The sequence below is a fragment of the Crinia signifera genome, chromosome 1 (assembly GCF_055691185.1).
Source record: "Crinia signifera chromosome 1, ASM5569118v1, whole genome shotgun sequence".
Classification (NCBI taxonomy): Eukaryota; Metazoa; Chordata; class Amphibia; order Anura; family Myobatrachidae; genus Crinia; species Crinia signifera.
The window spans coordinates 257770979-257787849 of NC_139217.1; the positions used below are offsets into that span (position 1 = coordinate 257770979).

The 16871-nt window shown below is 47.8% G+C and overlaps 1 protein-coding gene across 2 annotated transcripts in view; it reads left to right on the forward strand.

Moving 5' to 3' along the window:
- The window catches only part of POLRMT (RNA polymerase mitochondrial), a 96028-nt gene that overhangs the window by 64811 nt on the left and 14346 nt on the right, over positions 1 to 16871 (forward strand). For both annotated transcript variants that reach the window (XM_083181063.1, XM_083181053.1), the window contains 4 exons: positions 3056 to 3178; positions 3271 to 3450; positions 6119 to 6205; positions 9186 to 9299. In XM_083181063.1, coding sequence (XP_083037189.1) covers positions 3056 to 3178; positions 3271 to 3450; positions 6119 to 6205; positions 9186 to 9299 — 504 coding nt within the window. The remainder of the gene's footprint in view (positions 1 to 3055; positions 3179 to 3270; positions 3451 to 6118; positions 6206 to 9185; positions 9300 to 16871) is intronic.

Genomic DNA, 16871 nt, shown 5'->3' on the forward strand with positions numbered 1-16871 from the left:
GTTTTCCTTCAGCCTATTGTGTTACACTGGGACCATGGGTACTGCAGGTCCTCTGATTGGGTACCAATGAGTTAAACTTCTGGAGTGCAGCTGAGAGGGGCTCCTCCTCCCTAATACCCAGGCCGTTTTTATTCCTTGGTGCCTCAGGAAATGGGCACATTTTTAGAAGCAAGGCATTTTGCCAAACCTGGTGAAAAGCACATGCTCCTTGATAGAGTTGAGGAATTGGTCAAAGCTGTCCAGGAAGTTCTGCACGTAGCGGACTCGGACCCCACCCCCTATTCACAAGTGCCGTTGTTTACGCGTAAAAAGAAGGATGCCACGGTATCCACCTTTCTCCTCAGTTAGAGGGACTTTTAAAGAGGTGTGGAAACACCCTAATAAGTTTCTCCTTACCAGGCGTTTTGCTGATATCTTTCCCATAACAAAAGAGGATATTAAAATTTGAGAGTCTCCACCTCCTGTGGATGCACATAATGCGCCATTAGTCCGTTCTTCCACCCTCCCAATTACTGACATAACTTCCCTTAAGGAAGCTACGAACAGGAAAATTGAGCAATTCCTCAAGGGAATTAACTCAAATGCGGGGGTGGCTATTTGCCCTGCAGGGGCTTGAGTTTCTCTAGCCATTAATGGATGGCTGGATGCGCTAGTGGAGGTCTAAGGGGCGGTTCCCGCTTATCCGACCTTATGGTGTTTGTAGAGAACATCCATGAAGCAAACGCCTATCTCGGTGAGGCTACATTAGACTCGGGTACATTTGCATCTAAGATTTCTGCTGCCTCTGTTGTGGCCAGGTGTGCCTCAAGGATCTGCTCTTGGTTTGCCGATCGCAAATCCATAAAAGCCTTGGATACTTGTGTATTATCACGGCACCCTATTTGCATACGTACGGCACCGTAGGGAAATCGCATCGCATGGTCCATTTAAAAGTCATGCGATGCGATTTTTAAGTGTAATTTATTCACTGCTCTGTCAGCCCCGGGCCATCGCAACGCATGCCCCGCAAAATCACATGCGATCACATGCGATTTTATAGGGTGTGCGATGCCATGACATTAGCTATACAATAATATGATTGTATGTCCCAAAAATAGATTAAAACGCTCAGAGGGGTTTCCCCATGCAATTGCCTTCTACAGGGATCCCTGCAGAGGCCGAAAAGGCCTTGACTCTTCACAAGACGTTCTCAAACCTTTTCCTTGTCACCAAGCCAGACTGTTCTTTTCACCCTATTCTCAGAGTCTCCAAGTTCAGACTGGAATCCCTGCACTCTATTCTTCAGGCGATCAGGAATTTACAGGGCATTACCATTCGACCTCTCCACCGCCCCACGTGTTTTCACGCGAAAGTGATGGTGGTCATGACTGCCCATCTGAGATTACAGGCAGTCAGGATTCTGCCCTATCTGGATGACCTCCTGCTGATGGCTGGCTCCCAAGCCACCCTTCAAAGTCACAAAGGCCTTCTTACAAGCGGAACTGGATGCAGGGTTGCGTTTAGCATCCTTCTTAAAGGTTTAAATATCAGCTTTGTCTATTTTATTCCAAAAAAGAATTGCGCAATCTTCAGCGGTTAAAACGTTGCTGCAGGGTTTGTTACACTTGCAGCCTCCTCCCTATTTTTCCCCCCTTCCCCCCCTTGACTGCTTGTTTTTCTTAAGAAAGGCTAGCCAGCCTCAAAACAAACCATTGCACGGTGGATCAGAACAGCCATTCGTCAAGCCTATTTCCTCTCTGGTAAACCGGTTCTGGTCTCTGTTAGAGCTCAATCTACTTGCTCGGTAGGAGAGTCCTGGGCGGTGGGCCAGGGTGCTTCTGCGGAGCAGATTTGCAATGCAGCAACCTGGTCTTCTAGGCATATGTTTATCCGATTCTACAGTTTTTACTCCTTCGCTACCACCGATGTGGCGTTTGGCAGAGGGGTCCTTAGTGCAGTTCGGGAGCAATTCCCACTCTTAATGGACTGCTTTGGAACATCCTGTGGTCCCAGTGTAGCACCATAGGCTGAAGGGAAAAGAAACTGGATCCTTTGTGCCCGGTCAGAGGACCTGCAATACCCATGGCCCCAGTGTACCACGATGGCTTCAGAAAAACAGATTTAACAGGTAAGACCAAAAATTCTGTTTTCTGCAGCATTCGGCTGGGCATGCAGGGGGTACCATTGAGGTGGCGGCAGCTGGGAATAAAAACAAGTCTTAATTTAATCCGTGCTGGTCGATGGCTGCATAGCTTAATTAAAGTAATCTCCAGTCACCGGTCTCCACATAGAATGTTTACTGACAATCCAGAGGTGGTGGTGGTGATGATGATTAGAACGTTATACAGTTCCCACAGTGACCGCTGCATGGCTGTTTTGGTTTGATCGTGTAACTTACTTCTAAAACCTTTATTTTATATACATTGTACTACAGAACCATCTGCAGTTGTGTTTAGAGTTTCCTCCCATTCCTCAGAAGCCAAGGTCTCCTTTACACTCTGCAAAAATTGTAAGCTGCCCCAGTCAAAGGCTGAATAGCTTTCATTACCTGCATATGTGCAGTATAAAGGTCAAGTTTCTAAAGATGCATATGCACTGCGATCTCTGTGTTGGCACCATTACAGGAAGCTTTCCCTTATGGTTTCCTTTGCATGGGCTGAATTTGAGAAAATGGACCCTAGGTTATAAGGCTTGCAATATTATCCCTTTAATCCATTACACCTGTGATTTATGTAGGTTCTGCCGTGGATTAATACCAAGTGAAATACATGCTTGGATTTAGCTAGCCACAGAACCTGTGTAAATCATGTGTCCCGGATTAAAGAATATTATAGCAATCCTAGTTCAAAATGTAGTTTGAGTGTATTAGCCAAGGGTGTCTCGAACTCTTAATCAGTCTTTGAGGCCAGTTGTTTTTCGCATGGCTATGGTGATATATACTGAAGTACACATTAACTGCAGTGTTCAATTCTATTTTCCTGTGCCTAACCACAATATGTTCTAGTTCTCCAATACGGGGTATCGTTCTATATAGAGAGGGATGTAGAATGATGCTCTGCACCTGTCTTCTCCACAGGATGGTTCATGTAATGGCCTCCAGCATTATGCTGCGCTTGGAAGAGATGAAATTGGAGCAAGGTCTGTAAATTTGATGCCTAGTTATACTCCCCAAGACGTGTACAGCGGAGTTGCTCAACAGGTAATAATGATTTAGCGTCCTACCGTAAGTGTTAAAGCTGTGACTTAAGACTTGTCACTTATGTTTTCCCTGCATTGTCTGTATTGCCTTAGGTAGAGGAATTCTGCAAAAGGGATGCCAGACATGGAAATAAAATAGCTAAAGTTCTAGATGGTTTCATAGGCCGTAAATTGGTGAAGCAGACCGTAATGACTGTTGTATACGGAGTAACTCGCTACGGTGGGCGACTACAGATTGAAAAAAGACTGAGAGAGATGGATTCTTTTCCACAGGTCAGTATATTTTTTGCAGTGAACAATATGTATTTTACATGTAAACGTGGTATCTGCCTTTAATTCTCCAGCTATAGAGAACAGAGGGATAACACTGGTGATAACACTGGTATAGGTTGGAGAGCTGGAGTCGTGGCACCAAAGAGTTAAGATTTCTTTCCCAGCACCCCTCTTCCCTTTCCCCTATATCCTATTCTCAGACACAGGCATCCAGTTTCAGTTTGGTATCTCACAGAGACCTGCACTTTTTTCATAGGTACTGCTTTTAAGCAGCTTCTGCATAGCTTTTTTTTTATTTGTATATTACATGTACTTGAACAGGCAATGAGTCAGCACCTCACTGCTACCCTCAGCAATCTGCAACACGGCAAGTGACCTTCATTGTGTTTCAGTACACAGTAGGGGAGTCACAGCCAAAATGTATTGGGACAGGCACGGAAGCTTCCTGTTTTTAGGGAGCAGCACACATTTCATCTGTCACCACCGGGGAGGCAGACCACAGACGGTGCTGGCAGTGGGGCCCAGGTTGTATCCACACCCTCAGAAGACTACCAGGGTGATTCTTATGGTAATGGGGCACTGTACAGTGTAGTGGCTTTTTTCTGATAGCTTTTTAACCACCTACATTACCCAAACAACCTACTTATCTTGGTCTGGTCACTGGATGTCCTCCAGGATCACCTTTGTCTCACCATATAGATCTTCTCCAGCCTCACGGTTGGATCATCAATTGCCAGAAATTCTCCTTGACTCTGTCTCAGGAGATGCTTCATCTGGGGGCCTGGCTTTACTCCAAAGTTTAGCCAGTCTTCCTCCCTATGGGCAAATTTGGGAGCTTCGGATCAATTGGCAGGTTCTTGCCTCACAGCAGAGTGTCTATACCAGGGGTAGCCAACTCCAGTCCTCGAGAGCTACCAACAGTGCATGTTTTCCATGTCTCCTCACAGAATCACAAGTTAAGTAATTAGCTCCTCCTGTGGATCTTTTACAATGTGTCAGTGAGTAATGAGTACAGCTGTGCACCTGCAAGGTGAGCTGGAAAATGTGCACTGTTGGTAGCTCTCGAGGACTGGAGTTGACTACCCCTGGTCTATACACTCCTGCATGTGGATCCTGGCCACTCTTGTCTCCACCTTTGACATGGGGTAGAGTATGCACAGTTTCATTGCCGGCACCTGGAGATCGATGTTCTGGCTCAATAGAACAAATCCCATAAGCAGATTAAAACTCTTGGGAAGTCCAGCATTCCTCCTTGTGTTGGCTTCAGATAATTTACTTTGAAAATGGTCACCCCTTTTGGATAGAGGATTGGATGCTCCTCACTACCTACACATATCTGGGTGGGTGGGGGATGTTAACCCTTCAGCAATTCTTTCTGGAACTCTGCATAGTTTTCAAAGCTTGCTGTCTAGTTCTGCTGCTCCAGTATCATCCAGTTCTGGTACAGCTTGACAACTTGATAGTCATTGCCTACATCAGTGGTTCCCAACCTGGGGTAATGTTACCCCTGGGTATACTCTGCAGATCGGTTGGGAGTACTTGAAAATAATATTGATAGAAGAAAAAAGTCTCCTGATGGTGAAAGAAGTCTCCTTTTGCCGTGGAGATGGAACAGTCTGCAGCTTTATCAGTGTCTCCTAGTGCTTTTGCCGACCAGAAATCCACAGGGAGCTTACCCTTGCTGCTGTCAGACATAAGCAATCCTCTGACCCTGGTGGAGGAAGCAGTGACATTAATCCTACAGGTGCTAGTGGGAACCCCAGAGACAGTACACAGCCATCGGCCAGACACAGATGGACCCGGTTCTTGACCGCACACTACTCCTTTACTACTCCTTAATTTAAGGACACGCATAAGAATGCATATACTGCTCACTTCCACTCCACTGTGTACTGTGGATGTTTCAAATTGAGAGGAGAGGTACTCTTTAATGAAAAGCCTAATCAAGGGGTACGAGAGAGAAAAAAAGTTGGGAACCGCTGGCCTAGATTAACTGTCAAGGCAACATTCGGGCACAGTGTTATGGAGGCGGGGTGTCACATTCTTAACTGGGCAGAGTGCCATTTGCCACCTCGGCTTCATTCCAGGAGTCCAAAATTGGGGCGCTGACTTTCTTAAGCTGTAAAGGCATTCATGAGGGGGAGTGGACTTTTTATCTAGATGCCTTTCCACTCCTAGTTCATTTGGGGGACTTACCACAAGTCAACTTGTTGATGTCTCAGAACAACCACAAGCTACTGAGTTACTTCACCCACAACAAGGTTCCAGCGGCCCTTCTGGTGGATGTCTTAGTGGTTCGTTGGATCTTTTATATCATGTACATCTCCCTCCCAGAAATTGCATTGAGGCCCTCATTCTTGTTGGCTCTTAAAGCAGCGTTCGCCTAGTGGTGCCTAGTCTCTTCTGGACAATTTGGGAGGCCAATCCGGGGGAGTTTTTTCAATCCCATGAATTATGATTGAAAAATGCTCACGCTCAGGATTGAGTTAGAAATAGCACTGGAGCATCTTCCTCCCATTCCCCAGTCCTTTTCCTTCCCCACCCCCTCGTCCCTCCATGCCCGGATTGACCACACATTTTACAACCTATATGCATAGTCTGCTTGTGTAAACCCTTACATTTTCTTTCCCTCTAACTGGTTTGGCATATGTTTGTTTCTCACGGTCAGGAATATGTCTGGGAGGCCTCCCATTATTTGGTCCAAAAAGTGTTCAGCAGTCTGCAAGAGATGTTTTCTAGCACAAGATTAATTCAGGTAACAAAGTCTACCCAATCATTCAAAGCTGGAAAAGTGTGTTTGTGTGACTGCATGTCAAATTTCTCTACAAGATGTCGTTCATAAATAACAATAATCTATATTATTAAAATAGCAACATTTTATGGTTCATCCTATGTGCAGTTTTTCACAGAATCTTAGAAAGCAGAATGGTAAGAAAGCAGTTACCTGAGTCAACATATACAAGCTCACCTGTGCATTACGGAACAGATCAGACAATCCATATAGAAGTGATGGCATATTGAGCTTTAGTAAGCATTGTGAAACTCACTGCTCCAGAGTATCAATTGAATAGAGGTTGAGCATTTGGATTAGGTGGATCAGGGTTGGGGGTAATGGGGCTAATTATAATATTAGCACAAGACTTAAGACCTAGGCCCGTATTCAGTGCTGCTGGCGAGGGGGTTAAATGGCGGGGATCACAGAAAACAAGCAATCCTCGTTGTTTAACCCCCTCGCCGGACGCTCACCCTATTCTACGTTCCGAGGGATTCCTCGCTGTCACAGGAAGGCGAGGATTCCCCCAAACAGCGAGGCTCACGGCTAATGCAGGGAGCAAGCTGCATTTAGACATGAGTCTCGCTGTTTCAGCGGCTACATACACCGTTTCCCCCTCGCTCCAAAAAACGGAGCGAAGGGGAATCGGCGTATGCAGTGGGTCAGTTGAATACTGACAGGGTGAGCTGTCACAGCTCGCCCACGGCATTGAATATACGTGATCATTTGTCTAATAATTTTATGAGCGCATTTTTACAAATATCTTAAGAACTTTCTAGGATAGAGAAGAACAAAATCTAAAGAGAGAATGTTTCTCTGTCTAAATTTCTGTGATTCTCAAAGAAATTCAGATGCAGTTATTTCTATAGAAAATATTGCTGCTTATTTCTCAGAGCAGTGGAAATCCAGAGATCTGCTTCAGAACCGCTTGTCATTAATAGTGACCTTCGAATTACAACAAAATAAACATTATTGTATTTATGCACCTCAAATTTAAGTTCAGTTTTTCAATTAAAATTGCTTTATATATATATATTTTTTTTTTTTTACATTTAAATAAAAATGAAGTGGCCTCAATTTATACCAAATCACTTTTTTTTATTTAAAAAAAAGTTTTCTTTTTATATATATTTTTTCCACTTTTTGTAAAAAAAAAAAAAAAAACTGTGCTTTGTGCGCCCTAACTAGTCTAAGTGGGCATGAATTCAAATGCTACCAAAGATAGTAGATGTAATTTCACTTGCTGCCAATAGATGGCGGTGTTTCAGAGCCACGCGGAAACTATATATATTATAAAAACTTATTTTAGACTATCTGCATTTAAGAAACCGCCATCCATTATAAAGGACAGGTGTGTTCAGCTTCCACAACAATCCTGCTGACTTTTTAACTTTTGGTATGTACCAGGGCGTAACTGAACGCTTATTTATACATTTTTAAAGTTTGATGTACAATTGTTTTTGAATTTCTGTACAATTTATTGTAATTTCTCACCACCAACAGTGCATGTACTAAACCCCTGATGAAGTCTTTTTCAAGACGAAACGCGTCGGGTTATTGAAACTGCATTCTAGAGATGAAATCCTGATGTGATCATCTGATTTTTTAATAAAAATATTTTATATTGTATTCTGTGTTTTTTGCACTATATATATCATTAAGGTGGTTGGTAAACCTCTGGCGCTCTCCACTCTTTTTTCTTTCCTTGTTGTTGCATTACATCTCCCACTAACAGGGGAGATTTGTGAAGTAGCTGCCATACCAAATTGGGCGCTCCTTTGGGTCACTTTTTGCCCATATATATATATATATATATATATCTATAGATATATATATATAGATGATGTTGATGATGTTGCAAAACAAAAAAACTGTTTACCAGGGTTGTTGTATATTTTGTCCACATTCATAATGTTGACACTGATGAAATAACCTCCAATGTTTTGTGTGCCCTGCGATCAACTGATGAGAACCAAAATCTTTTCTGACTGTATTGCTAACCCATATTCCTTAAGCTGGGTACACATTAGGGTGACAGAGCATATGATGCAATATCACCATTTCCCTTGAACTGCCTGGAACTCCTGGACAATATAGTGCATACAATCAAATTATATCGTTAACTATATCGTTCAGTGTCCACATACATGAGCATGCCGTCATTGACAACCTAGTCAGGATTATACTACGTGTGCAGACAACAAAGGGGGTTACTTACAATCATTGGGAGCGTGCATCGTTAACAATATACTGCATACAAACTAGCCAATATGCATGGAAATAATTGTTCAAGTTATCGCTATCCTGCATATTATTAACGATAACTGGCTAACAGTGGTTCCCAAGATGTGTGCCTATGCAACCAGGGGTGCCGGAAGACACTTGCAGGGGGTGCCTTGGGTTGGCGGTCCAGACCCCAAACTAATTATTAATGGTTAGTGTTATTCAAAATTAGTGTTGGTGGCTGCCAATCATAACGTGTACAATTCAAACCACAACTTTGTCCACCACGACATAACTAAACCTAAGGGTGACAGATCAACACAATTTACTTCATGTCATATTTGTTTTTAATTTATCAATAAAAAACATTTGTAGTAAGGGTACCTTGGAAAAAAGGTGTGTGTATATGGCTTAACTATCCACTACCAACCCAATCAGAATGTTGGTGTTTCATATGTTGACATTGTTTAATCTCAACACATAACTATTATGTTGACATTTCCACTACATCCCATTTCTTATCCAGCACTAAACACAACCTCTGAGTGATTACTTAAGTTAAAACAACATACTAGTAAACATACACACCAAACATACTAGTACATTCACGTGTTTGGTGTTATTATTCTATAAAACAAATTTGAACACTTGGTTGACAATTTAAAATGACATTCAGCCATCCAAATCATCTAGCACTGCTGCTCTTATGTGATCATTACTCGTCTTTCTCTATATTTAGCATTGGCTGACAGAAAGTGCTCGTATGATCTCCAAGTCTGGAAATACAGTGGAATGGATAACCCCTTTGGGATTACCCATCATTCAGCCATATCACCGCCTACGGAATGTCAAGGTAGGAGTGTGTTGGGGGTGTTAGCTAAACCTAAAACAGCATTTAGTATTATGCATACAATTGTATGAGTATTTCATTCCAAAGTATCCAACATGCAAACTTCATAACCAAACTGCTCACGCAGCCTTTAAACTGCATGGGGACATCCGCTTTTACAGTACAATATGGGGCAGATGTATTAAGCCTTAACAAGAGATAAATGCAAGGGTGATAAAGAGAGATAAACGTCCAGCCAATCACCTGCTAACTGCCATGTTACAGGCTGTGTTTGAAAAAAGTCAGTAAGGAGCTGATTGGCTGGACGTTTATCTCTCCTTATCACCCTTGCATTTATCTCTTGTTAAGGCTTAATACATCTGCCCCTATATTTCTTTCAGGGTTACTTTGATCTTCGGTAAGTTTTATCTTCCAGATTGTTTTGTTCTAATGTCATTGGGTATAACAAGAGATACATTTGCTTCTGTGCATTAGATTCATCAGGTTGTCACAAGAGCAACAACAGTGGTGTAACTCCCGGAGGCAATGGAGACTTTTGCCGCCGGGCGTTAGCCATCAGGGGGGCGAGTGACAGGAGAACCCCCCGCTCTGCAGAGCCGGCCCTAGGCATAGGCAAGCTAGGCAAATGCCTAGGGCAATTTGAATGCCTTGGGGGCATCTAAGCCTGCCCAGGGCTGGCCAAGCAGGGGCTTGTTCTGGCTGTGGCAGTTTGCGCTTTCAGCCAGGAGCCGGCAGATGCAGCGGAACAGCAGTATGCGCTAAGAGGGGACTGCGCGTCAACGGAAGCTAGCCTCTCTACACAGAGCCGCTGGCACTGGCTCCCCCTCCCCCAGTGGAGTCCCCCCAGAGTCCCGGTGGCCGGACATACATATATAGGGCAGCTGCTGCACAGTAGAAGGCTTCCTCGTAACCCCCGCCTTGTTCTCTGCCCAATGTGATGTCACGCATAGGGCTCGCCACACTTTCTATTCTCAACTCCGCGCCGACGTGGATAGTGGGGGTATGAAAAGGTCGTATGACGCGTACCGCCGCCCCTCGCGGGCTCGCTGCGCTCGCCATGCTTCGGGTTCACGTTTATAGTGGGGGGGTGGCGTGGGGGTGCATTTAACATTGTAAGCACCCATTAGGGTGCTTATACGATTTCTTTATCGTCCACTAGGGGGCACAGGAGTTCACGCTGGGTATGAGAGGTGAGGTAGCAGAGCGTGCACCAAAGGGTTACAGAAATGTAACCATCATGCTCCCTGCCTCCCTTCTCCCTCATATCCTGCCCCCTGACCCTGGGTCACCAGTTTTTTCTTTGGTGCTCAGGCAGACTGAGCGGCGCCATTTTTTTCTCGGCTGTTAGTACAGCCAGGGTTACTGAGCTGCCGCAGCGACTGCTCTTTTAGTGAGCATCAGCGGCGCAGCTCCTACACCTAGAGACGGAGACGGCAGCGCTGGCAACTGGGCTGGGGTCTTCTGTCGCGGGGTCTTCACTCCGGAGGCTCCCGCAGCTGCGCCCCGTCCTGGGACAGGTAAGCAGCGGTTCCCTGCGTGCAGGGAGCCGCGTCTAGCAGCAGATCCCCCCCCCCGGTTTGTGGGAGTCAGCGGGGGGGCAGGCAGTGTGGGTCTGGCGTAGCCACCCTTCCACTAGACCACCAGGGACTGTTATTCAGGCTGTATCCCCGGAGGTTGGTGCCTGAGGGGGTCTATTGGGATGGCCTGAGGTCCCTCCCCCACCCCTGGGGACGTGCTGAGTGCTACCTCTCACAGCCCCAGGTGTTCCAGCTCCTCCTTTAAAAAGCCTAATCAGCAGCCATTCTGGCACATGCTGGGTATAGAGACAGGAGGCTGCTGGAATTCTCCCTTACACCTTGCTCCTGGAGCCTGGTTTGGTATAGTATTCTCCTCCTGCTGCTGGCTGGATTGTTGAGCTCTGCTACTGTCTCCTTTCCTGTGTATGGACAGGCCAATCTTGTCTATTACAGGTGAAAGGAGTTGTCACCATACAGAGTTTGTGTGTTGCATAATCTCTGTCTCCTTTTCAGCTTGCTGAACTGTGATTATATTTGCCCTTTACAAATTGCTTTGCTAAGGCTTTTTGTGTGAAAGGCTGCAAGTGTGTTGTGCCCCTGGGCCTTTCCTATATAGGGACACTTGCTTATTCTGTGTCTGGTGGTAACTGCTGGTGTTTGTTTGTTTGCTCGGTCAGTATGCCTAAGGCGAAGTCCAGCAAGGAGGCTCCATCTCCAATGCAGCGTACCTGTAGAGACTGTTCGGATGTACTGTCTCAAGAAGAGGAGGAGGTTTGTTCCAGGTGTATCACGGTGGAAGCAAACCCGTTACCGCTGCCTCCTACCCAGCAGGAACCGGCCTGGGCCTCGACATTGACTCAGGTAATGGCACAGCTGGTTGACCGCTTGTCTGCACCAGCTCCCCCTGCGCCCCTGCCCCCTGTCGCTAGTGCCAGTGGTGGGGCAGCTCAGGCTTATACAGAACCCCCATGGTTGCAGTCCTTTGCACAGTCTGTGCAGGGGTTAACGGCTAGTTTGGCAGGCAGGGGGTCCAGGCGGCAGCCTAGGCAGAGGAGTCCTGTGCAGGATTCTCACGATTCCGATTCGGACTCTGCTACAGGGGGGTCTACTGATACTTCAGATCACGGATCCGCTGTGGCCGACGACACTTTGTCCTCGGCAGAGGTAGACTCACTGGTGCGGGAAGTCAAGGCAGTCCTCCAGTTGGAGGATGAGGCCCCTGCTCCTAGTAGTAAGGCCCCGCTTTTTAAGCGGCCTAAGAAGGTGTTGGCTCAGTTTCCACCTTCGGCCCATATGGAAGATTTATTGGAGACAGCATGGGCTCAGCCGGCTAGAAGGTTCCAGCTTTCCAAGCGACTTACTTCATTCTATCTGGTCCCTCCCTCAGAGAGGGCTAAGTGGGAAAAGCCGCCCCCGGTGGATGCTCATGTGGCTAGGCTGGTTCGCTCTTCAGTTCTGCCCATTCCGGATTCTTCTTCTTTGAAGGACCCTTCGGATAGGCTTATTCACAGGTGGGTGCGGTCACGCGTCCCTCTCTGGCAGCAGCATGGGTTGCCAAGGCAGTTTCTGAATGGGCGGGCATGTTGGAGACGGGGTTGTCCGACGGTTCTAGTCGCAAATCTCTCCTTGGCCATGTACAGAATATACAAAAGGCTAGTTTGTATTTGGGGGAGGCTGCTCTGGACTCGGGAGTCCTGGCTTCTAAGGCTTCCGCAGCCACCATTGCTGCTAGACGTGTTTTGTGGCTTAGGTCCTGGCGAGCAGATAACAATTCCAAGAGGGCTTTGGAGGCTCTCCCTTTTCAGGGGGATACCCTGTTTGGTCCAGAGTTGGACAAGATTGTGACTACCCTGGCGGCCTCTAAGTCGGCATTTTTGCCTTCGGCGGCTCCTCCCCGACAGAGAAGTCGGCGTTTCGGTCCTTTCGGACCCAGGGCAAGGCTAGAGGTCAATCTTCTGCCAGATTTGCCTCGGCCTCCAAAGCATCCAAACCCCGCACCAAGCAGCCCTGGGCTACCAGACGCCCAGCGGCCAAGCAGACTGACAAGCCTGCAGCCTGACGGGGCGAGGCCCCACCCGGGGGATCCCAGGGTGGGGGGCCGTCTCCTGTCCTTTGCGCCGACGTGGTGCAACACCACAATGGATGCTTGGGTCAGGGGGGTGGTCTCCAGGGGCTATGCCCTAACGTTCCGGGTTCCCCCTCCTCAGCGTTATTTTCGCACGGGTCTTCCAAGGGACCCAGCAAAACAACTGGCGCTACATCTTTCCATCCAATCCCTTTTGGACTCGAACGTTATTGTTCCAGTTCCTCAGGAACAGAGGGGGCAGGGGTTCTACTCCACTCTGTTTCTGATCGACAAGCCGGACAGTTCTCACAGACCGATTCTCAATCTGAAATCGCTCAATGTGTTTTTGCGGGTGCTGAAGTTTCGTATGGAGTCCCTTCGGTCCATTATTCTATCCCTGGAACCGGGGGACTTCATGGCCTCGCTCGATATCCAGGATGCGTACCTCCACGTTCCCATCTGGCTGGACCATCAGCGGTTTTTGAGGTTCGCCATCCAGGAGGACCACTTCCAGTTCAGGGCTTTGGCCTTCGGACTTTCCACGGCCCCCAGGGTGTTCACCAAGGTGATGGCAGTTATGTCGGCTCACTTGCACCGTCTGGGGGTTCGATTGATCCCGTACCTGGACGATCTCCTGATTGTGGCGAATTCTCCAGATCTATTGCAGAGTCATCTGCAATTGGCGATTACGCTTCTGTTATCTCACGGCTGGAAGATAAACTGGAGAAAATCGTTTCTGACTCCTTCTCAAAGGATGGTCCACTTGGGCGCTCTGCTGGACACTCAGCTCCAGAGGGTTTTTCTGCCGGAGAGCAAGATCCACTCTTTACAGAAAAAGATTCTCTCCCTGCTCGGTCACAGAAGGGTCTCTGTGCACAGTTGTATGGTGGTGTTGGGCTCTATGGTCGCTTCATTCGACATGGTAGAGTATGCGCAGTACCATTCGCGACAGCTTCAGCTTTACGTTCTAAGCCAATGGTCAGGAGATCATTCTCGTCTGAAGAGTCAGTTGATCACGCTATCTCCGGAGGTCCGCCTGTCTCTCACTTGGTGGTTGAAGGCGGACAACTTGTCCCAGGGTCGCCCATTTTGGATTCCATCTTGGATTCTAATAACCACGGATGCCAGCCTTCAAGGCTGGGGAGCGGTTTGCAACTCTCAGTCGGTTCAGGGTCGCTGGACAGCGCAGGAGAGTCGCCTGCCTATCAATGTCCTGGAGTTGAGAGCAATCCTTCGGGCTCTTCAGGCCTTAGAATCTCTCATTTAAGGGTGCCCGATAAAAGTCCAGACCGACAACGCCACGGCCGTGGCCTATGTCAACAGGCAGGGCGGGACACGCAGCAAAGGAGCAATGAAGGAGGTGTCCAGAATTTTCAGGTGGGCGGAGAGACGTCTTCCCGCAATCTCCGCAGTCTTCATCCCAGGGGTTCTCAATTGGGAAGCAGACTATCTAAGTCGGCAGGACATCAACACAGGGGAATGGGAACTTCATCCAGAAGTGTTCCAGTGGCTGACGTCCCAATGGGGAGTGCCGGAAATAGATCTGTTGGCGTCCAGGCACAATTGCAAGGTTCCTCGGTACGGCTCTCGGACAAGGGACCCCGGAGCTTTCCTGGTAGACGCTCTCACGGCACCATGGCCGTTCCGTCTGGTGTATGCATTCCCCCCATTTCAGCTTCTTCTTCGTCTTCTACGCAAGTTCAAGAAGGAAGGAGGAATGATGATTCTAGTGGCCCCAGATTGGCCCCGTCGAGGTTGGTATGCCGACCTAAGGAATCTGTCACTGAGACTGCCTCTACGTCCAGACCTCATTTCTCAGGGCCCGTTCCGCCACCCGGACCTGAGCCGCCTGGCTTTGACGGGCTGGCTGTTGAGGTATCCCTCTTAAAGGAAAAAGGGTTTTCACCGGAAGTCATTCATACTATGGTGTGTGCTAGAAAGCCTTCGTCAGCACGTATTTATTACAGAGTGTGGAGGACTTATTTTGATTGGTGTTCGTCTAGAGGTTTTCAGCCTAGACGTTTTCGTTTGTCCCGCCTTTTGGAGTTTCTTCAGGCGGGCTTAAATTTAGGTTTACGCCTTTCCTCTTTAAAGGTACAAGTGTCTGCCTTGTCAATTTTGTTTCAAAGGAAGTTGGCGTTCATGTCAGATGTAAAAACTTTTTTTCAAGGGGTTCTTCATGTGCAGCCTCCGGTAAGCCCACCGGTGGCTACATGGGATCTCGCTTTAGTTCTCAGAGCTCTTCAGTCAGCTCCTTTTGAACCTTTGGAGGAGGTGGATTTGAAGTGGCTGTCCTGGAAGGTGGCCTTCCTCCTGGCTATTTCTTCGGCTAGAAGAGTTTCCGACCTTAGTGCATTGTCTTGTAGGCCTCCCTTTCTGGTGTTTCACCCGGACAGGGCGCTTCTACGTACCAAGCTGCATTTTCTTCCTAAGGTCGTGTCAAAATTCCACCTCAACCAGGAGATTGTAGTTCCTTCTTTTCCTGGATCATCAGAAGCGGAGGCTTCTCTGGATGTAGTCCGTGCGTTGCAGATTTACCTTCGCAGGACTAAGGCGACTCGTAAGTCGGATTCTCTTTTTGTTTTGTATGAGGCCAGAAAGCGAGGTTGGCCTGCTTCCAAACAATCCTTGGCGAGATGGCTCAGGTCAGTCATTCGTCAAGCGTATCTTTCAGCGCAGTTGGTTCCCCCTGAGGGGGTTACGGCACACTCTACCAGGTCTGTGGGTACATCCTGGGCCGCTAGTCGAGGGGCCTCGGCAGAACAACTCTGCAAGGCAGCGACTTGGTCTTCTTCCCAGACATTTATCAAATTCTATGCTTTTGATACTTTTGCATCAGCTGATGCACAGTTTGGTAGACATGTGCTTTCCGCAGTCCAGGAGCGTCCCCCACCCGTGAGGGGACAGCTTTAGGATGTCCCAGCGTGAACTCCTGTGCCCCCTAGTGGACGATAAAGAAAATAGGATTTATGGTCTTACCTTGATAAATCCCTTTCTTTGAGTCCATAGGGGGCACAGGACGCCCTCCCAGACGCACCTGGTAGCGGGGCTTCCTATATGGGGAAGTTCCATGGCTTTGGCCTTGTATGCTATGTGTGTGTGTTTGCTCTTCCTTCTTCTCTGCTCCGCTCCTGCCTTGGGCTTGCTAACGAAACTGGTGACCCCGGGTCAGGGGGCGGGATATGAGGGAGAAGGGAGGCAGGGAGCATGCTGGTTACATTTCTGTAACCCTTTGGTGCACGCTCTGCTACCTCACCTCTCATACCCAGCGTGAACTCCTGTGCCCAATATGGACTCAAAGAAAGGGATTTATCAAGGTAAGACCATAAATCCTATTTTTTCATCGCAAAGGGGGTCAAAATCGCATCGCATGCCATCGGGTACATGGCATGCGATGCGATGCGACGCGTTCATCGCACGATGCTGAAATCGGGCGCCGCCAAAATACACAAGTACCCAATTTTTTATTGTCCAACCACCCTGATGGGTCCTTACAATGTTAAATGGCCCCCCATAGTCAACACCACCCCCATGATCAACGCCAACCCGAAGCTTGGCGAGCGCATCGATACGCGTCCTCTGACCTTTTCATACCCCCACTATCCACGTCGGCGTGGAGTTGATTTTAGATAGTGTGGCGAGTGCAGCGAGGCGAGCCCCATGGGGATTACTTTACATGTATTGCGCGCTGAGCTCGCTACGCTTCGGGCTCGTATTCCACATCCCCTCGCGGTGCTTGCTGAGCTCACCACGCTTCTGGCTCGGTGGCTCGCTGCGGTCACTACTCTATCTAAAATCAATAGTGGATAGTGGGGGTAGGAAAAGTTCGGAGGACGCGTACCTCCGCCCCTCGCGGGCTCGCTGCACTCGCCAAGCTTCGGGTTGGCGTTGATCGTGGGGGTGGCGTTGACTATGGGGGGCCAAAACACGTTGATCTGATTCTCACGTATTCTATGGAGCGGACTCAAATGTTTCATCATGCCCAATCTCCCA